Source organism: Protomyctophum bolini (genome assembly GCF_963924005.1).
Source record: "Protomyctophum bolini genome assembly, chromosome: 16".
Classification (NCBI taxonomy): Eukaryota; Metazoa; Chordata; class Actinopteri; order Myctophiformes; family Myctophidae; genus Protomyctophum; species Protomyctophum bolini.
Window position 1 is genome coordinate 39,348,478 of NC_137877.1, and position 23,483 is coordinate 39,371,960.

General features: G+C 43.0%; 1 protein-coding gene across 5 annotated transcripts in view; it reads right to left on the minus strand.

Annotated features, from left to right (window-relative positions):
* Window positions 1-23,483, minus strand: part of LOC308330619 (R3H domain-containing protein 1-like) — a 120,412-nt gene that overhangs the window by 36,310 nt on the left and 60,619 nt on the right. For 4 of the 5 annotated variants that reach the window (XM_080785565.1, XM_080785562.1, XM_080785563.1 and 1 more), the window contains 12 exons: window positions 22,909-23,050; window positions 22,132-22,210; window positions 21,547-21,606; window positions 20,427-20,567; window positions 19,790-19,898; window positions 18,677-18,772; window positions 18,259-18,287; window positions 18,026-18,079; window positions 16,999-17,219; window positions 5,581-5,735; window positions 3,577-3,678; window positions 467-778 (listed from right to left, as the gene is read on the minus strand). In XM_080785565.1, coding sequence (XP_080641691.1) covers window positions 467-778; window positions 3,577-3,678; window positions 5,581-5,735; window positions 16,999-17,219; window positions 18,026-18,079; window positions 18,259-18,287; window positions 18,677-18,772; window positions 19,790-19,898; window positions 20,427-20,567; window positions 21,547-21,606; window positions 22,132-22,210; window positions 22,909-23,050 — 1,500 coding nt within the window. The remainder of the gene's footprint in view (window positions 1-466; window positions 779-3,576; window positions 3,679-5,580; window positions 5,736-16,998; window positions 17,220-18,025; window positions 18,080-18,258; window positions 18,288-18,676; window positions 18,773-19,789; window positions 19,899-20,426; window positions 20,568-21,546; window positions 21,607-22,131; window positions 22,211-22,908; window positions 23,051-23,483) is intronic. The other variant, XM_080785564.1, reaches the window with a different exon arrangement.

Genomic DNA, 23,483 nt, shown 5'->3' on the forward strand with positions numbered 1-23,483 from the left:
AAACAAAAAAAATAAGTGATATTTGAATTAAGTGAAATCACTTACTCTACCTTTAAGCCACAACGACTAAAACTATGACTCAATATCACTGTCGACTTTGTCAACAAATAAAAACTAGACCAAAATGTTAGGAAGAGACTATAGTGGACAAGATAGGCGCAAATCATTGAATATATATTCTTTCAGAGGGAACGTTTAACTCAAATCTTTGCTTCTGGGGGGGGGGTCCATGGAACAACATATTTTGAGATGGGGGGGGGGGGGGTCCATGGAACAACATATTTTGAGATGGGGGGGGGGGGGGGTCCATGGAACAACATATTTTGAGATGGGGGGTCGGCGGCCAATTACATATAATTCTAGGGCTCCTTGACATGAACATGTTTGAGAACCACTGACTGATAGAAACATAGGTTTTTTTTCCGGTCAAAAATGGGCTGAAATAGTCACCAACACGGTTTCTAACCTGCTGCAGGGTCTGTTGCATGTAGGCCTGCTGCTGCTGCATGACTGGCTGGTTGACGGGCGGCGGGCCCCCCTGGGGGCCCTGGGGGTAGGCCCCCTGGGGGGTGAGGCCGGGCTGGGGGACGGTCTGCTGGGGGCCTACCGGGGGTCCCACCATGTAGCCGCCGGCCTGCTGCGGAGGGGCCTGGAGCACCACGGAGGAGGGGTACATGTCCCCCACCCCTCCCCGGCCCCCCTCCACCACGCCGGCCACCACCACCGCCTGCCGACCCCCCAGGCCCAGGTGGTTGAACTGGACGCCCAGGCTGTCCTGCTGCACATTCATTCATGGGGGGAGGTGGAGGAAAAATAAAATATTAGAAATATTATAAAATTCATAAACAAATCGCATGGATTATTAACCGTGCGGTGTACTTAGTGGGGATATATTTTCTTTGTTTTTGAAAATAGCCGATCTATACATGCTCGAGACATGATCGACGTGTCGATATCGTGAGCTTGTAGATCTGCAATTTTATTTCACATATTTTTGATGGCCCGTCCCTCCCTCCCTCAACACTACTCTAGTTAGGTTCTCAAGCTGTGTACATGACGGTGAAGTGACAAGTTAAGGGACTTTTAAGACCTATTATTAATACCTTTTGTTAAAAAGAAATAACAGAAAAAGACCATTACTGCAAAAGTATAATCAACAAACTACTATACTATTAAAAAAAAATGCTATACATCTGCCAGGATTTATTTAAATTTTTACCTGTGGAACGGAGTCAAACATAATTAAATGCCTCGACTCCTTGTTTGGTTGGGGGTGGGGGGGTCCCCAGTTCAAAGAAATATATATGTTGGGGGGAGGGGTTGCTGCATGAAAAGGTTTAGAATGTCTGGTCTACTGTACAGTCTACTGTACAGTCATGCAACAGGCTGTTAACCCATTCTGAACGGGAACCCATTTTGGTGTTAGCATCATGTTATGCTTTAGCTATTGAAAAATAGCAGATCTACAAGCTCATAGCGCGCCACCGAGTGGCGCGCTACGAGCTTGTAGGTCTGCTATTTTTGAAAAATCGAAGAACGACTGACATTTTTAGAATCTGATCTCAGGTCAGAATGGGTTCATCAGACCAGTGTGTTGTCCAGTGGAAACCTCGTATGAATCTGATCTCAGGTCAGAATGGGTTAAGAACTTTCATGGCTGTCCCCATTTTTAAAGCTACGATTTACTTTCTCTCCACCGGGTGCTGGGAGGGAGTGGTGAGGGACTTATTGCCGTTTCTATTCATAGATAAAAAAAAAAATCTAATTCAACATCTGCCGCTGGATTAATTATTCAACACCGTCTTCTACAAATGTAAAACTTTAATCAGTCGTTAAGGGGATATTTATTAGGAGAGTGCACATAGAAAGAAAAAAAAAACCCAAAAAGAGGGTTAGCGGTTAGCACTCGTTTTGCATCAACGGAGGGTAACAAGGGGGCAGCAAAACACAACAAATGAAATGAAATAAAATGACTTCCATAAATCATTAATTGACATTTTAATTGAACCCGACTAAGAAGTGTAATGCTCCGGCTTAAATTTGGAGGTAGAAAGGGCTACACAAACTCTAAAGGGCTCACACAATTATTCTGTTCTGGGCGTTTTAACTAAGCATTATGTTATACTTTAGCTATTGAAAAATAGCAGCTCTACAAGCTCATAGCGCTACGAGCTTGTAGGTCGGCTATTTTTTGAAAAATCGTGAAAATGTGGCACAAATCTTTGAAATATATATTCTTTCAGAGTGAGCGTTTTTTAACTCAAATCTTTGCTCCATGGGAACGTCCCTGGAACAAGATATTTTCAGATGGGGGGTCGGCGGCCAAATTCATATAATTCTTGGGGTCCTCGACACGGAAATGTTTGAGAATGACCGACATAGAGAAACATGAGGCTTTTCAGAAAACTGTCCGGATTTAGAAAGACATTTGTAGAATCGTTTCCAGGTCAAAATGGGTTAAGAAAGAGACATTTAAAGACATATTTAAAAGGGTAAAAATTTAAATAAACCTGACTTTTTTTGTACAGATTTACTACCACCGCTGTACGTCAGGATGATAAGGTTACATTATGTATGCAGAGGTCCAGCGGACATGACACCTAAAATAGAATTAGCTCCATTCATTCTGCTCCATTCATCCCCCCCCCCCCATCTTTCCTAATTCATGAGTCTTTCATCACCGTCCTTGTCAAATTATGCTCCAACATTCTCATCCGTACGGCTATTGGCTACGACGACTACTCAACGCAGAGATTGGAGAACAAAATATATCATGGGCTGTCGGGCAGAAACCTTGTATCTCTGGGTTTCAACTTCTTTCTTTCCGACACTTCTGACGCACCCCTCACCAACCTTAATCTGGTCGTCTTAACACACCCCTCACCAACCATAATCCGGTCGTTTTAACGCACCCCTCACCAACCTTAATCTGGTCGTCTTAACACACCCCTCACCAACCATAATCCGGTCGTTTTAACGCGCCCCTCACCAACCTTAATCTGGTCGTTTTAACGCACCCCTCACAAACCTGATGTCTAACCAATGACTAGTCTGAACTAAGTATGCACCCCGGTGAAGAGAGGAGGAATATGAGAGACGAGCAGGCGTAGGTACCACAGTGTATTGTTGGTTAGTAGCCTGGGCACCATTTCATTTAAGGTATATGATCCTATCGGGAGCGTTACGTCATGTTGTAGTATTGTTTTGTAGTCGACAGGCAGGAACAATATGGCGGCAACATCCTTTTCCCTCAAACCGATTTTTCTCAATAAAAGCTACAGGCTATACGAGAGCTTTTATTGAGAGGGAAAAAGGAAGTTGCCGCCGCCTGTTGTTCCTGCCCGTCGACTACAAAACAATACTACAACATGACGTAACGATATCATCCGCTCCCGACAGGATCATACAGACTTTTGAAACAGAGACCAGGCTTTCCTCCGAGGTGGTGGAAAGCCTGGTGAGGCGAGGTTAGTTGGTTAGAGGAGGAGGAATATAAGAGAAGACTATAGGCATAGGTACCACAGCGTATTGTTGGTTAGGGGAGGAGGAATATAACGGAAGAATAGGCGTAGGTACCACAGTGTATTGTTGGTTAGGGGAGGAGGAGAGCAGAGACGGTGGATAAGAGACCGTCGAGTACTGGATAGTCTGAGCAGAGGGCTGGAGAGCTCTTCCCGGCTGAGAGAGAGAGAGAGGTCAGACAACACAGAGAGGGAAACAGAGAGAGAGAGAACAGAGGAGAGGAGATTAAGAGTCGGAGGGGAAATGTTTGGAGGGCCCTTATTTATCAACGCAGTGTACACCAAAAATTTGGATGTACACCTGGTGTAATTTTTGGTGTACACCGCGTTGATAAATAAGGGCCAAGGAGAGGAAACAGTGCATCAAGAATAGGAACCAAAAGAAAGTTGTGTCCTGCCTAAACAAGTGGCAGAAAGGCCATTAGTTCATGATCCAGAGACAGAAAGAGGGATTGAGAAGCCAGACAGACAGAGAGAGAGAGAGAGAGAGAGAGAGAGAGAGAGAGAGAGAGAGAGAGAGAGAGAGAGAGAAGTCTGAGTGTGGAGTGAGCGAGAGAACAGCCATCCAAGGGAACGATTGTGACCAGTAATGATTCTAATTAAGACAAAGGGGCTTAGTCAACGAGATGACCAATGATACGACTGCTTCCGTCAAGGTCGACTGATGGAAATCAATTAGACAGGCGCTAATGTGAGAGGCGTGGGGTGGGGGGGGGGCTCTTGACTCAGAGCAAACACCTCCTATTCCCAGCAGAACGCCTCTCATCAACCTGCTCTCCCCTCATGGCTGACGGTGTCGAGTATGTATTATTAGGAAAGGGATGTCGTTTTCCCCCGCTGGGGCGAGATTCGAAGCAGCTTCCTTCAGCATGACCCCCGGGGCTGTGCACTGGTGTCACCACCAGGGGTCAACTCAATTTCCAGTCCTGCTATTTCCCACTAATGAAACTCAAAACCTTATGGCTCAGAGTTAAGTAAAAAATAATAATAAAAGAAAAGAAAGAAAGAAATCTAGCCAGAACTTTAGCATGACAGCTTGTGACAAGGAAGTGGGGGACGCTCGCATGATTGCTATTGGTAACTCTACCTGGCCTCTATGAATGCTAATGATAATCGTTTGGGGCTTTCCAATACACCTGGGGCCAGTGGGGGGGGGGGGGGGGGAGGGGGTAAGGGTGGCAATGTTTAATTGACATTTGAACTCAATTCATTTACTCTGACGGGGGCGGCGAGCTACAGGTCGCCAACTTGTGCTAAACGAATGACACGCCGGCGTGAATATCAAGCAAACGCCAGGCCATCCGTGAAATGATTTGAATGATCCGTGCCGCGTGGCGTAATATCTTCTAAAGTGGATTTATGCAAGGACAGATTCGACAAGCATCGACCCGAAGCTAAGGGGATAAAACTTGCTTATACATATTATATTCTATTTTAAGATTATAATCATCAGTAGAGTTCTAACCCGGTTCTCTTTTTTTCAATAGGGGGAAAATCCTGGATACTTCCCCACTGCGTGAAAAGAGGAGTTATAACGGGCAATTATGGTTAAGTTTAGCAAGCATATACAGTTAATATACAGGTGTGATGGTACAATTCGGGAGTTTATACCGGAGTTTGTCGGAAAGTTTAACGGGAGTTTTCCTGTAATATACACATCCGAATTCCATGCTTTTTTGCGCAGTGACTACAGCAATATATAAAACACATACATTGAACTTGTGACGTTGGGTTCTTGTTTAAAGGTAGAGTAAGTGATTTCACTTAATTCAAATATCACTTATTTTTTTGTTTTGTTGTGATAATCCTCTCTACTATAGAGTGTGCTGACCATATAAGGAGTTCCTCCCTGTCCCCAGTTAACCCCTGGGGGTCAAAAAACCGTAGGTTTCGTTTTTGACTCCCTATCCTGATTGGACGAAGGCTTAGGTCCCACAGCCAAAAACGAAACCTACGGTTTTTTGAGTGAAATCACTTACTCTACCTTTAAGCCCTCGTCAAAAACAAATCTACAGTAATATTTATTTGATTGCGACGCCTTTTTGGGCACTAAGCAGACCTGGGAGAGGACATGATTGGCCGGCTGGTGCTGGTGGGGGCCGGGAGGGGGCGGCGGTGGTGGGGGCAGGGGCTGCTGCTGGCTCCTGGCCTGCTGGGGGGCCAAACCGGGGCTGTAGACCACCGCGCTGCCATCTGGGTTCACAAAGGGCTGGCCTGGTGGTGGGAGAGAGAGAGGAGAAACAGCCACTTTGAAACCACTGAAACAAGCCACCGCTCTTCAATGAGAATAATTATTATAAAGCACCTCAATAATTCATCAAACACAATAATTCATCAAAGGTTTAATTAAGAATTAAAAATGCCGTTCACAAATATTTCACGATAACCCCCATCACATGGTATGATTTACAAAGCCCCATCTTCGTGGTAAGATACGTGAATTAGAAAGAAAAGATGAAACTATGATATTTTTCAACACTAGCAACTTGTCAAAATAAATAGATTATGCCTTCCCTCATACTGTGCAGAAGACTGGGCATATTATATCGTATGTATTGTATTATATTACAAAGAGATCCACTCGCATACGCCTGAAGTCCACACAGTTCTTTGCAAAACCTCTGTAATAAATATGTACTGCACTTTTTAATTCAGAAAAATGGCTGCGAATAACAGAGGCACATTATGTGTGGAGAACGTAGTATAATATCTAGCCAGGGCTAGATAGTGAATTTAACCCATTTAGGCCCGACGTCGAAATTAAAAAAAAAAGTCTTCTAAATCTGACAGTTTTCTGAAATACCTCATGTTTCTATGTCAGATGTGCTCAATATTTCAATGTCAAGGACCCCACAAATTATATGTAATTGGCCTCCGACCCCCATCGGAAAATATGTTGTTCCAGGGACCCCACCAGAAGCAAAGATTTGAGTTAAGTTAAGAAAACATATATTTGCGCCACATTTTCACGATTTTTCAAAAGCTAAAATTATAAGATAATGTTTAAAACACCAAAAGGGGTTCCCGCCCCAAAATGGGTTAATATATTTTCCCTCTTTTTTTTATTTATCCCAGGGTTCATATCTGAATTCCTGATGAAAAGAAAAACGTAGAAAAGAAAAGAACAGCGCAGTTCTCCTCCTCTTCCCTCGTGCCTTCCCTGTGCTGAAACATTGTGAATTCATAATATGTATGAATGCATTTCTTCCCGAGGCTCACTGTGAAATAGTACCCGGCTCGGAATGTTGAGCCTTTTGAAAAAAATGTGATTTCTTTTTATGTAAAAAAATATAATAAATAATAATAAAAAAGGTTTGCTGCCTGGCAAGGAGCAAATCTCAGTTTGTGTGTTTCTACCCATCCATCACTTTTATCGATATGTGCCTCACCCGCCTCAGTGCTGGCATTCATTACATGGGTTATCTAAGGCAGTGGTGGTGGTGGGGGCGAAAACATAAATAGATATAAATATGAATGTCTTCTACATCCTGACAGTTTTCTGAAAAAGCTATGTTTCTATGTCGTTCTTTAGATTTTTATAAAATAGCAGACCTACAAGCTCATAGCGCGCCACTCGGTGGCGCGCTATGAGCTTGTAGATCTGCGAGTAATAATGAGGGGAAACTGGACGCAGCTGATCACAGTCGTCAATTGTTACCGATATTAAAATGTGCCCTTTCATTCTTTCAAAATGGCGACCCAGGGTGCCGACTTTTAGACTTTTTTTTTACCAAGACGTCCACAGACGTCCTGCAGGGCACTACATGCGGTAATTCCTAGGACGTCTGTGGACGTTTTGGGCACAAAAAGTGTTAAAAGAAAATACGAAAACAGGCCTCAAAAAGGGGGACTTGGCGACGGGTGAGTTAAAAGCAAGACAGAAGCACTTCATTGGCTCCCCTCAACATCCCGTTTTGGTTCACTCAAAAGTTTTACACAACATGTAGTACTTTTTAAATAACTTTAAAACCAGCTGACAGACAAGAGAGGCCTTGAGAAATTGAGCAAGGCGCTATAGGCGAGGGAGTACACCGACCATGCAGCTGATGCTGGCCTCATGGCGTTGACAGGTGTCACCGTTTCAAGCAGTGGACGGAAGAGGATATTTGCGTTAAACAAAACAAGCGCTCCTATTCCCCCGTCTCAGCAAATCACAGGGCATCTAAGGTCCACACATGCCATCCTAGTAAAAACATTGCCTAGAGTACATACAGTACACATATAAGCCCCAAAATAAATTATGCTTCCAGAGAAAAGATCATGGTTTGACCGAGGCTCAGTTTTGCCCAAGGTGCAAAGAGTCCTTACACTACCCTAAATATTTCGTTGACCGCGGGGGGGGGGGGGGGGGTACAGCTGCCTGTACTTGGTACCTCCTTTTTTGTCCAACTCTCCACCAAATCCAAAAACCAAAAACAGCTGTTCTACAAGCTCACAAGTCACAACCCGTCCTATCGCATTGCATCACGCTGCAAGCTTGCAGATTGGCTATTTTCAAAAATAATGTCGGCCGGCCCCCAGAATAGCCCTCAAACATATCCAGAGCGATTTATATTATTAAGCAAGAACAAAAAGCACGGCAATACATCACAATACATAAAAAGTAGTTATCATAAAACATGGGCAAGCTAAGAGCGTAACCGTGGAATATCTATACGATGAAACTACACATACACTATACATACTATACTATAAAGTGCTAAGACTGCATAAAATGCAATTCTAGTGCCGTCTACGTAACATGCTATAAGTCTGTATGAAATTCTATCCAAGTCTACATAAAGTGCTTATCTAAGGGGGTATAGGGTAAGTGCTATACGGGCCATGATGGAGTCTGAAAAGGTGGGTTTTCAGACTACGACGGAAGGTTGGGGAGTGATGCTGCAGTTCTGATTGCAATGTACAACTCCACATCAATAAGCACTTACAGTGCTTGGTCACACCCTGACCAGGGCGCTATATATATATATATATATATATATATATATATATATATATATAATATAGTCATACACCCTTGCCTTCTCGCCGCCCGTCATGCATATTTAATATGAGCAGAGTGAAGGAGAATACATTAAGACATCAAGAGGCCAGACTATCCGTTTTCCTCCATATTCAATTACGAGTACAGTATGGCTTCATTATCCCGTGTCTCGGCAACACTTTGGGGAATTTGTTTTGACCGGCGTCGGCTGTATTGATCTTGGGTGAGACAGCTATCGTTTCTCAAAGTGCCTTCACGAGTCTAACCGTGGGAGGGAGACGAGGAGTGAAGAGGAGGAGGAGGTCTAATTTGCATGCGAGTCCACATCGTTAGCCGTTAGACTCCCCCGTCGGTTTAAGAATCATTTGGGGGGGAAAACGATACACTTTTCCGCTCATTCAAGTTTACTTTTTAAAAAGGGCACAATCAAAGCAGACGGCGAGGCACGTTCTAATTATCGTCCTCTCTGCAAAGTACTCACGACTTACACATCTCCAAACTCAAATACCCTTTAATAATGCATGACTCTTTGTTTGGACGGCATTTTCACTGTCCTACCAATTTGGCTGTGAAAGGAACATCCCCATCGCCGCGCACACACACACACGCACACGCACACACACACGCACACGCCTACCCCATGGTTGCACTCTGTCTCATTACACCCAGACAAATGAACAAGTTGAGCAAAGGGTTACGCGCTTTAGCTGTGTAAATGTAAGTTGTGTTCGTTTCCAGTTTAGCTGTGTAAATGTAAGTTGTGTTAGTTTCCAGTTTAGCTGTGTAAATGTAAGTTGTGTTAGTTTCCAGTTTAGCTGTGTAAATGTAAGTTGTGTTAGTTTACAGTTTAGCTGTGTAAATGTAAGTTGTGTTAGTTTCCAGTTTAGCTGTGTAAATGTAAGTTGTGTTAGTTTCCAGTTTAGCTGTGTAAATGTAAGTTGTGTTAGTTTCCGCTTTAGCTGTGTAAATGTAAGTTGTGTTAGTTTACAGTTTAGCTGTGTAAATGTAAGTTGTGTTAGTTTACAGTTTAGCTGTGTAAATGTAAGTTGTGTTAGTTTCCAGTTTAGCTGTGTAAATGTAAGTTGTGTTAGTTTACAGTTTAGCTGTGTAAATGTAAGTTGTGTTAGTTTACAGTTTAGCTGTGTAAATGTAAGTTGTGTTAGTTTACAGTTTAGCTGTGTAAATGTAAGTTGTGTTAGTTTACAGTTTAGCTGTGTAAATGTAAGTTGTGTTAGTTTACAGTTTAGCTGTGTAAATGTAAGTTGTGTTATAGTTTACAGTTTAGCTGTGTAAATGTAAGTTGTGTTAGTTTCCGCTTTAGCTGTGTAAATGTAAGTTGTGTTAGTTTACAGTTTAGCTGTGTAAATGTAAGTTGTGTTAGTTTACAGTTTAGCTGTGTAAATGTAAGTTGTGTTAGTTTCCAGTTTAGCTGTGTAAATGTAAGTTGTGTTAGTTTACAGTTTAGCTGTGTAAATGTAAGTTGTGTTAGTTTCCACTTTAGCTGTGTAAATGTAAGTTGTGTTAGTTTACAGTTTAGCTGTGTAAATGTAAGTTGTGTTAGTTTACAGTTTAGCTGTGTAAATGTAAGTTGTGTTAGTTTACAGTTTAGCTGTGTAAATGTAAGTTGTGTTAGTTTACAGTTTAGCTGTGTAAATGTAAGTTGTGTTAGTTTACAGTTTAGCTGTGTAAATGTAAGTTGTGTTAGTTTACAGTTTAGCTGTGTAAATGTAAGTTGTGTTAGTTTACAGTTTAGCTGTGTAAATGTAAGTTGTGTTAGTTTACAGTTTAGCTGTGTAAATGTAAGTTGTGTTAGTTTACAGTTTAGCTGTGTAAATGTAAGTTGTGTTATAGTTTACAGTTTAGCTGTGTAAATGTAAGTTGTGTTAGTTTCCGCTTTAGCTGTGTAAATGTAAGTTGTGTTAGTTTACAGTTTAGCTGTGTAAATGTAAGTTGTGTTAGTTTACAGTTTAGCTGTGTAAATGTAAGTTGTGTTAGTTTCCACTTTAGCTGTGTAAATGTAAGTTGTGTTAGTTTACAGTTTAGCTGTGTAAATGTAAGTTGTGTTAGTTTACAGTTTAGCTGTGTAAATGTAAGTTGTGTTAGTTTACAGTTTAGCTGTGTAAATGTAAGTTGTGTTAGTTTACAGTTTAGCTGTGTAAATGTAAGTTGTGTTAGTTTACAGTTTAGCTGTGTAAATGTAAGTTGTGTTAGTTTACAGTTTAGCTGTGTAAATGTAAGTTGTGTTAGTTTCCGCTTTAGCTGTGAAAATGTAAGTTGTGTTAGTTTACAGTTCAGAATTAAAAAAGGGACAGGACAAGAAGAGACAGACACATATACAGACACATATATACAGACAAACGAGTGACCTTCAAATATGGCTGGTCGTGACTCGTGGGACCACCTGGCTAATATAAAGCAGACTTAAATACTACAACTAGGGTTGGGATCAGGATTTTCATTTCAATCCATTCCTTAAACGATTCCCTCTTAAGAGTCTGACTCTTATAGCGGGTTCCAAAATGGACCCTTAACACAGGTCTGTAACTCTCGAATGGAACCAAAAAATCGACCCGAAATTTTGACATTTTTTGCCTTATACAGGGTGTTAACGGTACGGTCACATATAAACCACAATACAAATAGTTTCTCAATACAGACAGCCGGGTCAGCAAGTGGATTCACGAATGCATGTATATAGACAATATTTTAGGCCGATACAAAAACAATCTATATATATACCAATTTCCTACCCCACCACAACCCCGGCTAGCCGGACGGTACCAGTACGACATACCAGCTTCCGACAGTGTTTCCTCAAAGGAGGAGAGGTTACCCACCTGTATGCGGGTTGACCAAGATACTCCCCGGCGGGATCCCCGTGGCTTCCAGCGGAAGCAAATAGTAGCTAGTGTTAGTCTGAGGAGGAGGTTGTTGAGGTGGTAGTTGAGGAGGAGGAAGAGGAAGAGGAGGAGGCAGGGGTGGGGGAGGTGGAGGCGGGTGGTGGGGGGGCCCGGGGGGGTGGTGGTGGTGGAGCAGCACCGGCACCGGAGGCCCACTCCGGCCCCCCCCCACCACCACCTCGTAAGACACAGAACCACCAGAACTACTAGTGCAGTTGAGCAGCGGGTAGGCGGAGGCGCCGGAGGCCACCACCGGGGGCAGCGTTGGCGGCACGGTGGCGTTCTTATGGTGGCCCGCCTGGGTTAGAGCTGGGATGGGGAGGGGCGGCTGGGAGCGAGAGAGAGACCCCGTGGAGGACCCTACGCTACTAGACGACTCTGAACCTGGGGGAGGGGAGGGGGGGAGGGGGAGAAGGAGGAAAGAGAAGGAAGGCCTTAACCACTAAGGACTAATTCATACCTTCTTTTTTTTTTTGTGTGTCGCTGGATGAAAACCTGACGTCTAAATAAATAAAATAAAACTAGTTTTCTGAAATACCCATGTTTCCATATAAGTGGTTGCTCAAATATTTCATGTCAAGGACCCCCAAATTATATGTAATTGACCACCCAACTGGAAATATATGTACCCACTACGCAAAAGCAAATATTTTTCAGAAATAGCAGATCTACAAGCTCGTATCGGGGGCACTCGGTGCCGCGCTACGAGCTTGTAGATCTGGTATTTCTCCAATAGCTAAAGTATAACATGATGCTTAAAACACCAAAAGGGGCTAATGCATTGCAGTTAATTATTTTGTGGGGTTGGTGGTGTTTGGTGTTGAAAACGGGTTATTTTCATCAAGCGACACGCTCGTATAAGTATAAATTAGGCTTCAGGGCACAGCAAAGACTTTTAGTTTTAGTAGAGAAAAGACAGCACAGGACAGTGAGGACAGTAAGGACCGACAGTAAGGACAGGACAGTCAGGCATGCGGTGAAGGGGTGGAAGGTGGAAGAGTCGATGTTGGTGGTGTTGGTGGAAGAGAGACAAACTCACAGTTTGACTCCATAAAACTAATATTCTACGCTGCCGAGATTTTTTTATTACCTTTAGAGGCATACGCTGAAGTATTTGCAGCTTTCAACGACGAAAACCCGGCGAAAAAAGGTCCGTCGGCATGTTATGATCATCAGTACCTGCAGCGGCCATTACAATGCGCTACAGGATCCGCCTCCATGAGGCATTGTAGTCCAAACAAACCCCCCCCCCCCCCCCCCCCGTCCACTTACACTGAACTCAATTTCCCAGAAGCCCTAGCAGCCCAAGACGATGACTTGATTTTCGGGTTCCGTCATCATAACCTGACGGCCTCGTCGTCATCATCAGGTCCCGGATAAATCCACTGTTTCTTTTTAATTATTTTTAAAACGAATTAAACTCATTAAACAAAAGGTCGGGTATTGCGATTTACGCAACGGTGGAACACTGGATTAAACAATTAGCAGCCGTCAAACTTTTAATTTAGAATAGAACTGCGTCTTCGGCATAGCTTAGCTGCACCGACAAACAAAACTCAAAGAAATACTTTGAGGGGTCAAAACATCAAATTGCAAATGTATATAACTCATTATCTATTCTAATTACCTGTGGGAGAGATGCTGCCATAAACTGGGGAAAAAAAGATAATGATATTACCATCTCTACATGACATGTTAATTAATTTTTTGATTAATGTCTTCATTTAGTTTTTTTCACGTTTTGTTTTTATATATGTGCCACAACTAACTGTGGTGAGTGGGAGCACTTGCGACGTCCCAATATAATTAGCTTATTAAATGATCGGGATCTTGGAGTAAGCCTGATTGAAGGGAGGATATTTGCTTTTGAAAAACAAAACCTCACGGCTCTTGTGATGCAGACAAGATCGACGTCTCAACTTTCTTCCTGGCGGCTTGTTGAACTCATTTTGAAGTCACGCCGTTCTGATATTCTCTTTGCCAATAATCTAATCTAACCAATAAATTAAAAGGGGTGAAAGGGGGGTTGAGTGAGACGAGATGGGAGCCTCTTATACAAGAGGACTGTTTTGGAGACATTCTGGGGCGGTTAAGCCTTGTAGAGCAAACGCTGTCAAGGACAGCAGGAGTACTGGAGATGAGTGAGTGGAGGAGTAATCTGCAGCACAACAGCAGCTACTCTTAACCCATTCTGACCTGAGATCAGATTCATACGAGGTTTCCACTGGACACACACTGGTCCGATTAACCCATTCTGACCTGAGATCAGATTCTAAAAATGTCAGTCGTTCTTTGATTTTTCAAAAATAGCAGACCTACAAGCTCGTAGCGCGCCACTCGGTGGCGCGCTATGAGCTTGTAGATCTGCTATTTTTCAATAGCTAAAGCATAACATAATGCTAACACCAAAAGGGGTTCCCGTCAAAAATGGGTTAACTACAAAGACCTCAGTCTGCTACTGCCAAGCAACGGCCAGGCAAAGCGCTTCGTCAACGTCATCTACTTCCGTCACAAAACTGAAGGAATCAAATCAAATCAAATCGACGGCAATGAAAAAAAAGGAGATGAAAAGATGCATGGCTTGATGGATGATTTCCTGTTGTTGGCTGTATATATATATATATATAGAAGTGTATATTTGTGTATACGTCTCTAAATGTTACGACGAATTGAAAAACGGTGGTGGACCCTCTTGTAAACAAAGTGGTATGTGGTCTAACACTCACAGTTAGTAGTTTTAAGTATCGAGGTGTACTTGAAATGTACTGTAATACATACTTCAATCAATCAATCAAAGCTTGTTTTTCTCTCTAGAATGGCGGCCTGCGCCTGGTGGTGTCAGCGGCGCTTTGGGCCTGTGAACAACGAAGCACCCCGATTTAACATTAAAGGTATATTCAGTGATTTCACTTAATTCAAATATCACTTATTTTTTTGTTTTGTTGTGATAATCCTCTCTACTATAGAGTGTGCTGACCATATAAGGAGTTCCTCCCTGTCCCCCAGTTAACCCCTGGGGGTCAAAAAACCTTAGGTTTCGTTTTTGGTTCTCTATCCTGATTGGATGAAAGCTTGGGTCCCAAGGCAAAAACGAAACCCAAGGGTTTTTGAGTGAAATCACTGAATATACCTTTAAAGTCTGAGCTTTAAACATCCGATGGCTCATTCTAATCCAACTCTAGACGAAGGAGGAGTGGTGCGATGGCGGGGAAGGTGGTTCACGACATTTGTCTTTGTCGGAAATTAATTTGAATATGGGTCACATAATTATTAGACAAGACTAGAGTTGTTCCGGCAGCAGAGAAATGCCTGACAAAATGGTGGTATCGGCTTGTATGCCAATCGGCGTGTATATGCCAGTCTATAATGCACTGATCAAATACCACCCAATATATCACATTATGCTACAGTAGCTTGTTTATCCCATTTAGGCCTGACGTAAAAAAAAAAAAAAAAAAAACATTCGCTCTGAAAGACATTTTCCACGATTTTTCTAAAATAGCAGACCTACAAGCTCGTAGTGTGCTATTTTTCAATAGCTAAAGTATAACATAATGCTTAGTTAAAACACCAAAAGGGGTTCCCGACCAAAATGGGTTATGCTACACGGGTAAACAACAACAACAACATGTGCAGGTGTTTGTTAGCAAGACAATGTAAGGTTAGACTGTCAAAACCATATATCACGGCATTCAATCTCTTCGTGTATTTGTTCATGTATTATTTATTTACTAGGAATAGTAAAGCCTGGAAATCAATGAGGTCTAAACGGAGACTTGGGGGTCCTGTAAGGTTATACTTCTCTCCAGAGACAGGGAGCGACACCGTTTAAATCAAACTGCTGGTGCACAAACATTGGCTGTCGTCGAGTTTTTTTTTAAATACGATTGAATTTCCTGCCAAGTGCCAACTTGGCGATAAAACGCTATGCACGGTGTTGTGTGTTGTCAAGCCAACTTCGTTATTGTACCATTGTGCTTATAATGCTACTAAGCTGAAAAGCTATAAGCGAACGCAAGTGGCCTAGAAAGAAATGACATCGTCATCGAAACTGAAATCTCTTAAAAAGTGACAACCTAAAAAAAATGACAATACAAACATTAACCTTAAAGTGACAATACCAAACATTAACCACAACACCTGAGCCAGGCCATCCCGAACGCCCGATAGCAACTATATCACATCCCGTGCGGGGGGTTAGTGGTATACAGCTTTATACATTTATTTTTTATTATTTTCATTAGTATCACTATTATTATTATTATTATTTTGTTAGGTGTTTCAGTGCAGTTGCTTCTGGTCTTGATGTAGTGTTTGAGTGGTTTGGAGAGAATCTATGTTTTGTTGATGTTGTAAGTGTATTGTTCTGTGTCGCCATGTTTAATGTATTGTTTATGTTTACTGTATGTACTGTATTCATTGTGTTGTGCCCGAGGACCCCCTCTAAAACGAGACGATACATCTCAAGGGGCTATCCTCTAAAAAGGAAATACAAATTTCAATATATTTATTTTTAAATGCACTGGTATCGGACCACTACACTGTATAAGTCAGAAACTCAATTTCAGGTTATCGGGATGGGGATGGGGGGGGATGGTATGGGAACATCTCCAGCTGTGATGTTCTGCACTAATGACCAGCAGGTGGATGGGGGGAGGGGGGGGGGGTGCATGTGGGCTGCTGAGAGTGAGTGGGGGAGTCAAAATAAAAATGTGTGGAAGATGATGGATGGGTATCTAAAGGCCATGAAACCAACCACTTCATCAACTGGCCACAGTGGCATGCGGATTCACCCCCCATAACATGAACAGAGAATCAAGGTTGAATTTAGTTTGTTAGTTTTAACAAAAAAGGGAAAAAAAAGACAGATGGTCGTTGTCCGTGTGGCTACAACAAGGCCAGGCATATAAGCCAAAGTGGCAAGATCAGATTCTAAAAAAAATGTCTTCTACATCCTGACAAGTTTTCTGGAAAAAGCTATGTCGTTCTTCGATTTTTTCAAAAATAGCAGACCTACAATGAGCTTGTAGATCTGCTATTTTTCCAATAGCTAAAGCATAGCATAATTGCTAACACCAAAAAGAGGTTCCTGCCCAAAAAATGGGTTAAATAAACACAGAAACACTGCGGTTGACTTCCAGGCCCCTGGATGAGGAGTAGGAGGAGGATGAGGAGGAGGACACACTCACAACCATGAGCTTACAGTACAGTAGATGCTATTTCTGTGGTTAATTTAAACAAACACAGAAACATAAGGACCCTGGATGACGAGGAGGACACCGGGGACTCACCGGTCTTAGAGAGGAGGACGGAGGACAGAGGAGAGGACTCACCGGTCTTAGGGCCGATTCATACTCCTATTTTAGAGCCGAATAAAAGTCGGTTCGGCGCTGTAGAGCCTACAATGAGACATCATTTGAGGTTCGGGGGGGGGGGGGGGGGGGTACCGTCCTAAAGTCGGCTCTTCGGTGCTACTGAAAATTTCTGACTCATTTCGGCACTACAGCGCCGAAACAGGCGTAAAATAGGAGTATGAATCGGCCCTTAGAGAGGAGGAGGAGGACAGAGGAGGACAGAGGAGAGGAGAACTCACCGGTCTTGGAGAGGCGCCCCATGCTCTTGCTGCTGCCCCCCGAGCTGTCCCCTCGGATGAGAACGGAGATGCCGCTGAAGCTGCTGGCCTTGGTCATGGCCGGCCGCAGGTTGCGGTTGGAGCTGTCCGAGTCCGTGCTGCTCCAGGGCCGCGGGTCGCTGTACTTGGGCTCGTTCTCCGAGCTGCTCTGGCGGCTGTTGGCCGAGCGGCCATCTTTTAACCTGAACGAAGGTGAAGGAGGTCGTGTTAATATACCGTGGCACGGCAACAGCCTGGGTAGTACCGTACCGACGGGGAATTGATTGCCAAAGTATGACAATGGTGTATAGGTTCACAGTTGAGGTCGAATAAAAAAAAAAGGCTCCTAAACATTTTTCTGAAAAACCCATGTTTGTGTCAGTGGTGCTCAACCTTTTTCACGTCAAGGACCCCCAGAATTATCTCTATTGGGCCACGGACCCCCATGTATGTAGTTCCAGGAACCCCCTCCCCCCCAGAAGCCAATATTTTAGTTAAAAATGTTATATAATGTATAACATATTATATAATATATATTAAAAGATTTGCGCCACATTTTCACAACTTTTCAAAAATAGCAGACCTACAAGCTCGTAGTGTGCCACCGAGTGGCGCACTATGAGCTTGTAGATCTGCTATTTTTCAATAGCTAAAGTATAACATAACGCTTAAAACACCAAAAGGGGTTCCCGCCCAGAATGGGTTAAGGTAAAGGTGAGGAAGGAAATGAAAATAAAATTAGCAGAGTCAGTCTGTGGTTCTTTTTTTATGTATCAACAAGAGCTTGTGACTAAATAATAACTACATTTGATACATATGCTGAAAAAGGGCAACTGTTTGACATACAAGGCTTTCAAACCTGACAGTGCCAATATTCTTTGTATAATGCGTTTAATGTCTCAATTGTAGCTGAGAGCACCCCAGACCCACCCCTCGCACTAATAAGAGTGACAATCAAATCCATTATGACCACATAAAAGTACAGTTATGGAAAAAAAGAGACATTCACCTAAATATCTGCCGCCTTTGCTGAGTGCTGTTGCAGGCGTCATCTTCTTGTATCCTGTGGAGTGGACAGTGGACACAGACGATAGCATAATATTATATATTATTATATAATGTATCCTGTGGAGGACACAGACGATATAGCATATTACAATGCAAGAACCTCGCAGGCATAATTCATTATCATGCAAATGAATGGTTCACCTTCAAACAGGTGAGAGAGAGGAGGCGGCATACCTTTTTTCGAGAGCATAGCCATCTGGACCCTGGAACGTAAAATATTGAAGCGTTACTTTACAGACCCAAACTTCCGTCTCAATGTGTTTTTTTACTGGTTAACCCATTTTGGGGGCGGGAACCACTTTTGGTGTTTTAACTAAGCATTATGTTGTACTTTAGCTATTGAAAAATAGCAGATCTACAAGCTCATAGCTTGTAGGTCTGCTATTTTTTTTTTTTTTTTATCGTAAAAATGTGGCACAAATCTTTGAATATATATTCTTTCAGAGCGAACGTTTTTTTTTATTTCGACGTCAGGCCTTAAACTTAAAGGGTTAAAGAAAGGTTAAAAAAAAAAGAATACAGTACAAATTATACGTATATATAATCTCCATTTGTTGATAAAAAAAAAGAAATAAAGAAGAGAAACACTCACGTCTTGAGCAAATATCCTGTCTCTGGCTCGCTGGTACTCCTCCTCTCGCTCCTCGATGGACTTGCTCCGTCTGTCGTCCTTCAGCCGCATTCGCATCTGGAAACGTGGAAAAAAAAAGCCAAAAAGCCCTTTTAATTAAACCACTTAAACTGTACACATTTTGTTCACCGGTGTCCCACAGGGGTCTATACATAGTCCCCTGTTTTTTTTTACCTCTTTACACCAAATCTCTTTGGCGTGTGTGTGTGTATATTGCTCGCCACGACCAGATTGTTGACCTAGTGTGTCTGATGCAGTTTGAAAGTATGTGCCATCTAGTGCAGAAATGTATAAACATTCAAGAGTGTTACCATATTGGTTTAACTGTCCATGCGATGTCTTCGCTAACATCCCGAATACACCTGATGTTGTCTTTGTTGACACCAGTCACAAGGAGGTCCTGATTCTGGAGGTGGGCTGTGTCTTTGATTTGTACATGGACCAGGCATTTCAAGATAAAACATTCCAAGTATCGACCATTACTCGGAAGTATAACAAACCTGGGGTATCGCTGTGGATTTGCCATACTGATATTTGGAAGCAACTGACCATGAGTGGCCTGAGAATATAGCTGGCATGACAAAAAGCAAAGCTAAACAACTTGCCAAATACTATGTTCTGTTTCGGCTGTTATATAGGCAGTTTGTCTGTGTTGGAGGAGGAGGTGCCATGTATATCCTTAAGTGAACATGAACTGTCAACCCCGTTATATTTGTTTGCTTGTAATTTGTGGATTCAAATAAAGAAATCGAAGTGTGTGTGTGTGTGTGTGTGTGTGTGTGTGAGTGTGTGCGTGTGTCAAAGTCGTACGATTTGTCACACACGTTACCGCATCGAAATTTGTTCTCCGCATTTGACCCATCATGCAGCCGGGAATCATTTGATTAGTAGATTGTATGCGTGCATGTGTGTGTGTGTGTGTGGGGGGGGGGGGTTGATGCAGATCGTTGACAATGCTTATGCACCATTCCTCGATAAGCAGAGGCATGGTTGTTTTTTTTAGGTCACGTTTAGTCACGTTCTGAAAAGTTTGAGAACCTCTGGTCTTCAAGTGCGGAAAGGGACCGTACGTACCATGTTGTCATCTTTGTCCGAGCTGGAGTTGTCCCTTTTGAGAATGTACCGCTTCTGGAAGTCGTCTGTCTTGTCGTCTTTGATGTGTTCCGAGAACTTCTGATCAGGTCTGTAGAGGGCAAAGGAGGAGGGGAGGGGAGGGCAAGGAGGACATGGGAGGGGAGGGGAGGGCAGGAGAATGGGACAAAATGAAAACCTGCAGCACTTCATGAGGGGTATGCTTAAAAAAAAAAACCCTGAGATGCTTATTTACACCAGCCTCTTCACATCTCATAAGCCTTGCCTACCTTACCTCTGAGCTGTCCCCCCCTCCCTCCCTCCCTCCCTCCCAACCCCGCACTCTGCGATATTGAAAAAGATGCAGATAATTAGGTTTACCCCGCCAAAAAAAAAAAAAAAAAAAATCATTTCGGCGGTGGGGTACCGACCGCACAGGAAAATCTGTTTTGCCCCCATATTGAAGATACAGAGTCAGTAATTTCTGCAAGGCTAAGCCGTTTGAATTAAAGCGTATAGGCCCAGAGAAATTCAATTCTTGGGGACACTGCAGCGGAGGAGAGGGGATTGGAGGAGACTCTGTGAGTGAGTGTGTGTGTGTGTGTGTGCGTGCTCGTGTAAAGCAAGAGATTTTACTCACATTCTTGTATTGCTAGTTTTGTTGATGATTACACATTTCCCGGTCGGATCGACGTTGTGGTCGAGGCCAAAGTAGGCCGCCACTCGGTGCAGCAGCATTCTGTGGTATGAGGTCATCGGAGGGAACTTCCTCTTCTGGCTCCTGAGGAACGTCGAGGAACAGAGAGAGAGAGAGAGATAAAGAGTGACAGGGACAGAGAGAGAGAGAAAGAGAGAGAGAGAGAGTGAGAGGACAGAGGAAACAAATCAATAATTCAGCAGGGACCAAAGGGGGGACAATTAGAAACACAGTTTTTTTTTTTAACCCATTCTGACCTGAGATCAGATTCATACGAGGTTTTCACTGGACACAGCACTGGTCTGATTAACCCATTCTGACCTGAGATCAGATTCTAAAAATGTCAGTCGTTCTTTCGATTTTTCAAAAATAGCAGACCTACAAGCTCGTAGCACGCCACTCGGTGGCGCGCTATGAGCTTGTAGATCTGCTATTTTTCAATAGCTAAAGCATAACATGATGCTAACACCCAAAACGGGTTCCCGGTCAGAATGGGTTAAAACAGCGCTGCTCGAACACCGCCCGGAGTCAAATCTCATTAGCACTCCCCGGGGCGACGTCGTGTGGAACCATCATAGGGAAAATTATGCGGACTTTAATAGAAATGACAAGGAACGGCTTATTGGCTTTTGAAACGTAAACCCCAAAAGCATTAAACCATTCGGGGCGGGAATCCCGTTTTGGTAGCAGATCAACAAGCTCGTAGCGCGGCACCGAGTGCCGCGCTACGAGCTTGTTGATCTGCTATTTTTTTTGAAAAATCGCGAAAATGTGGCACAAATCTTTGAATATATAATCTTTCAGAGCGAACATTTTTTAACTCAAATATTTGCTTCTGGGGGGGGGGGGGTCCCTGGAACAACATATTTTCAGATGGGGGTTCCGTGGCCCAATAGAGATAATTCTGGGGGTCCTTGACGTGAAAAAGGTTGAGCACCGCTGACATAGAAACATAGGATTTTCAGAAAACTTTTAGGATTTAGAAGTTTTTTTTAAATTTATTTTTAGAATGGGGCCTCAGGTCTAAATGGGTTAAGTGGGCCAAAGGAGAGCGTGCACTCACTCGTTGTTACTGATAAAGTCGAGGATGTCCTGTTCCAGCTTCAGCATCATCATTCTGTCCCTGTGAATGTCACAAAAAGAATGCGATTATAATAGGTCTTCATCCTCATGGCAATGTCAAGTGTTTTAAAAATGTATAACCTTTTGGAGAGCAGGTCTTTTTATAGAACAGCCGAATTATATGGCCGACACGAGGCGAAGACAAAAGAGGCGACACTGAGGGTTGTCGTCATGATCAGGACTTTTTAGCCGATCATGAATATTTAACACATTGAGTGGCGTCGGGTGAAAACCATATCGTTTGTGTCATTTAAAAGAACATTTAAAAATAGTGAACATAGGCCGATCTACAAGCTCACAACAGCTCGCGATGTGAGGCCTTGTGTGCTTGGAGATCTGCTATTTTCACTACTTCTGTGCGACAGACTTCGAGTGATGAAGCAAGGCATTAACTGAATACGAATTTGAAACTTTGGACACACAATGTTTCAGCCTATTATGTAATCATGGTGACAGGTGTGTGTGTGTGTGCGTGTGCGTGTGCGTGTGCGTGTGTGTGTGTGTGTGTGTGTGCGCGCCAACACACCTGGGGTTGTTCTTCAGCGTGTTTACTAAGAACTCGTGCAGATCTATCCCAGTAGAGTCTGTGTATTCCTGACTGGAATCTGAGGACAAAAGGACAAAACAAGTAGAAGGACGAGGAAAAACAAATCTTCAACCTCATTAAAAATCTTATTTTAATGATTAAATCTTATTAAAAATCTTATTTTAATGATGTTTGGGAGACAAGAAGAAACACTTTCCTGCAGGTTTTTACCATTTCCAAGTGTCTCTGATGTCATGGACACTGGGCTCACTTACTTCCTGGACCACAAGGAGGAGCAGTGCAGCAAAGCATTATGGGAATTGTAGTCCAGCAAGGGAAGTGACCCCCCCAAGTGTCCATGAACATCATGGACACTTTGAAATACTAAAAGATCTTAAAACACATATTATATTAGCCACATAAAACCCCGCCAGGAAAGTGTTTCTTGTCTCCCAAAACATCATTCAAATAATATCTGGTTGCAAAAGGGGTGAAGTGTCCCTTTAACCCATTCTGAACGGGAACCCATTTTGGTGTTGGCATCATGTTATGCTTTAGCTATTGAAAAATAGCAGATCTACAAGCTCATAGCGCGCCACCGAGTGGCGCGCTACGAGCTTGTAGGTCTGCTATTTTTGAAAAATCGAAGAACGACTGACATTTTTTAGAATCTGATCTCAGGTCAGAATGGGTTAATCAGACTAGTGTGTGTACCAGTGGAAACGTCGTATGAATCTGATCTCAGGTCAGAATGGGTTAAGTCTTTGCTACACTCACCTCGGGATAACATCTTCCGGGGCATTCTGTCGGTCTTCTCCAGCTTGTCGCCGCTCTTCTCCTTGTCTTCCTCATTCTTGTTCGCCGTCGGTGGCTCCTCTTTGTCAAACGATTGGGTTTGGAGTTGGATCCGAATTTCATCCTGCAAGAAGAACAAAGGTAAAAACAGATAAAAACAGTTATTGCATTCTGCAACCGACCAAGGTTCAAATGTAGCTTTTTTTCCCCAAATTGGCATAACAACAATTCTATTTACTTTCCTAATTACTAAATCAATGTCAGGTAATTGATGAAGACGTGGAAAACTTGGAAAAGCCGACAACCTCTGGCAGAGTTAGTGTCCTTGAGCAAGACACTGAACCCCCTAATTGCTCCCGATGTGCTGGTTGGTGCCTCGCATGGTTTCCGCCGCCATCGGCGTGTGAGTGAATGGGTGAATGTAATGCACAATCTATGTAGAGCGCCTTGGATAAAGAAAGGCGCTATATAAATGCACCATTTACCATTTACCTGCGCGTCAACACAGCACACAGACTGTACGATCCATCACCATGACCCGCACCTTCCTACCTACA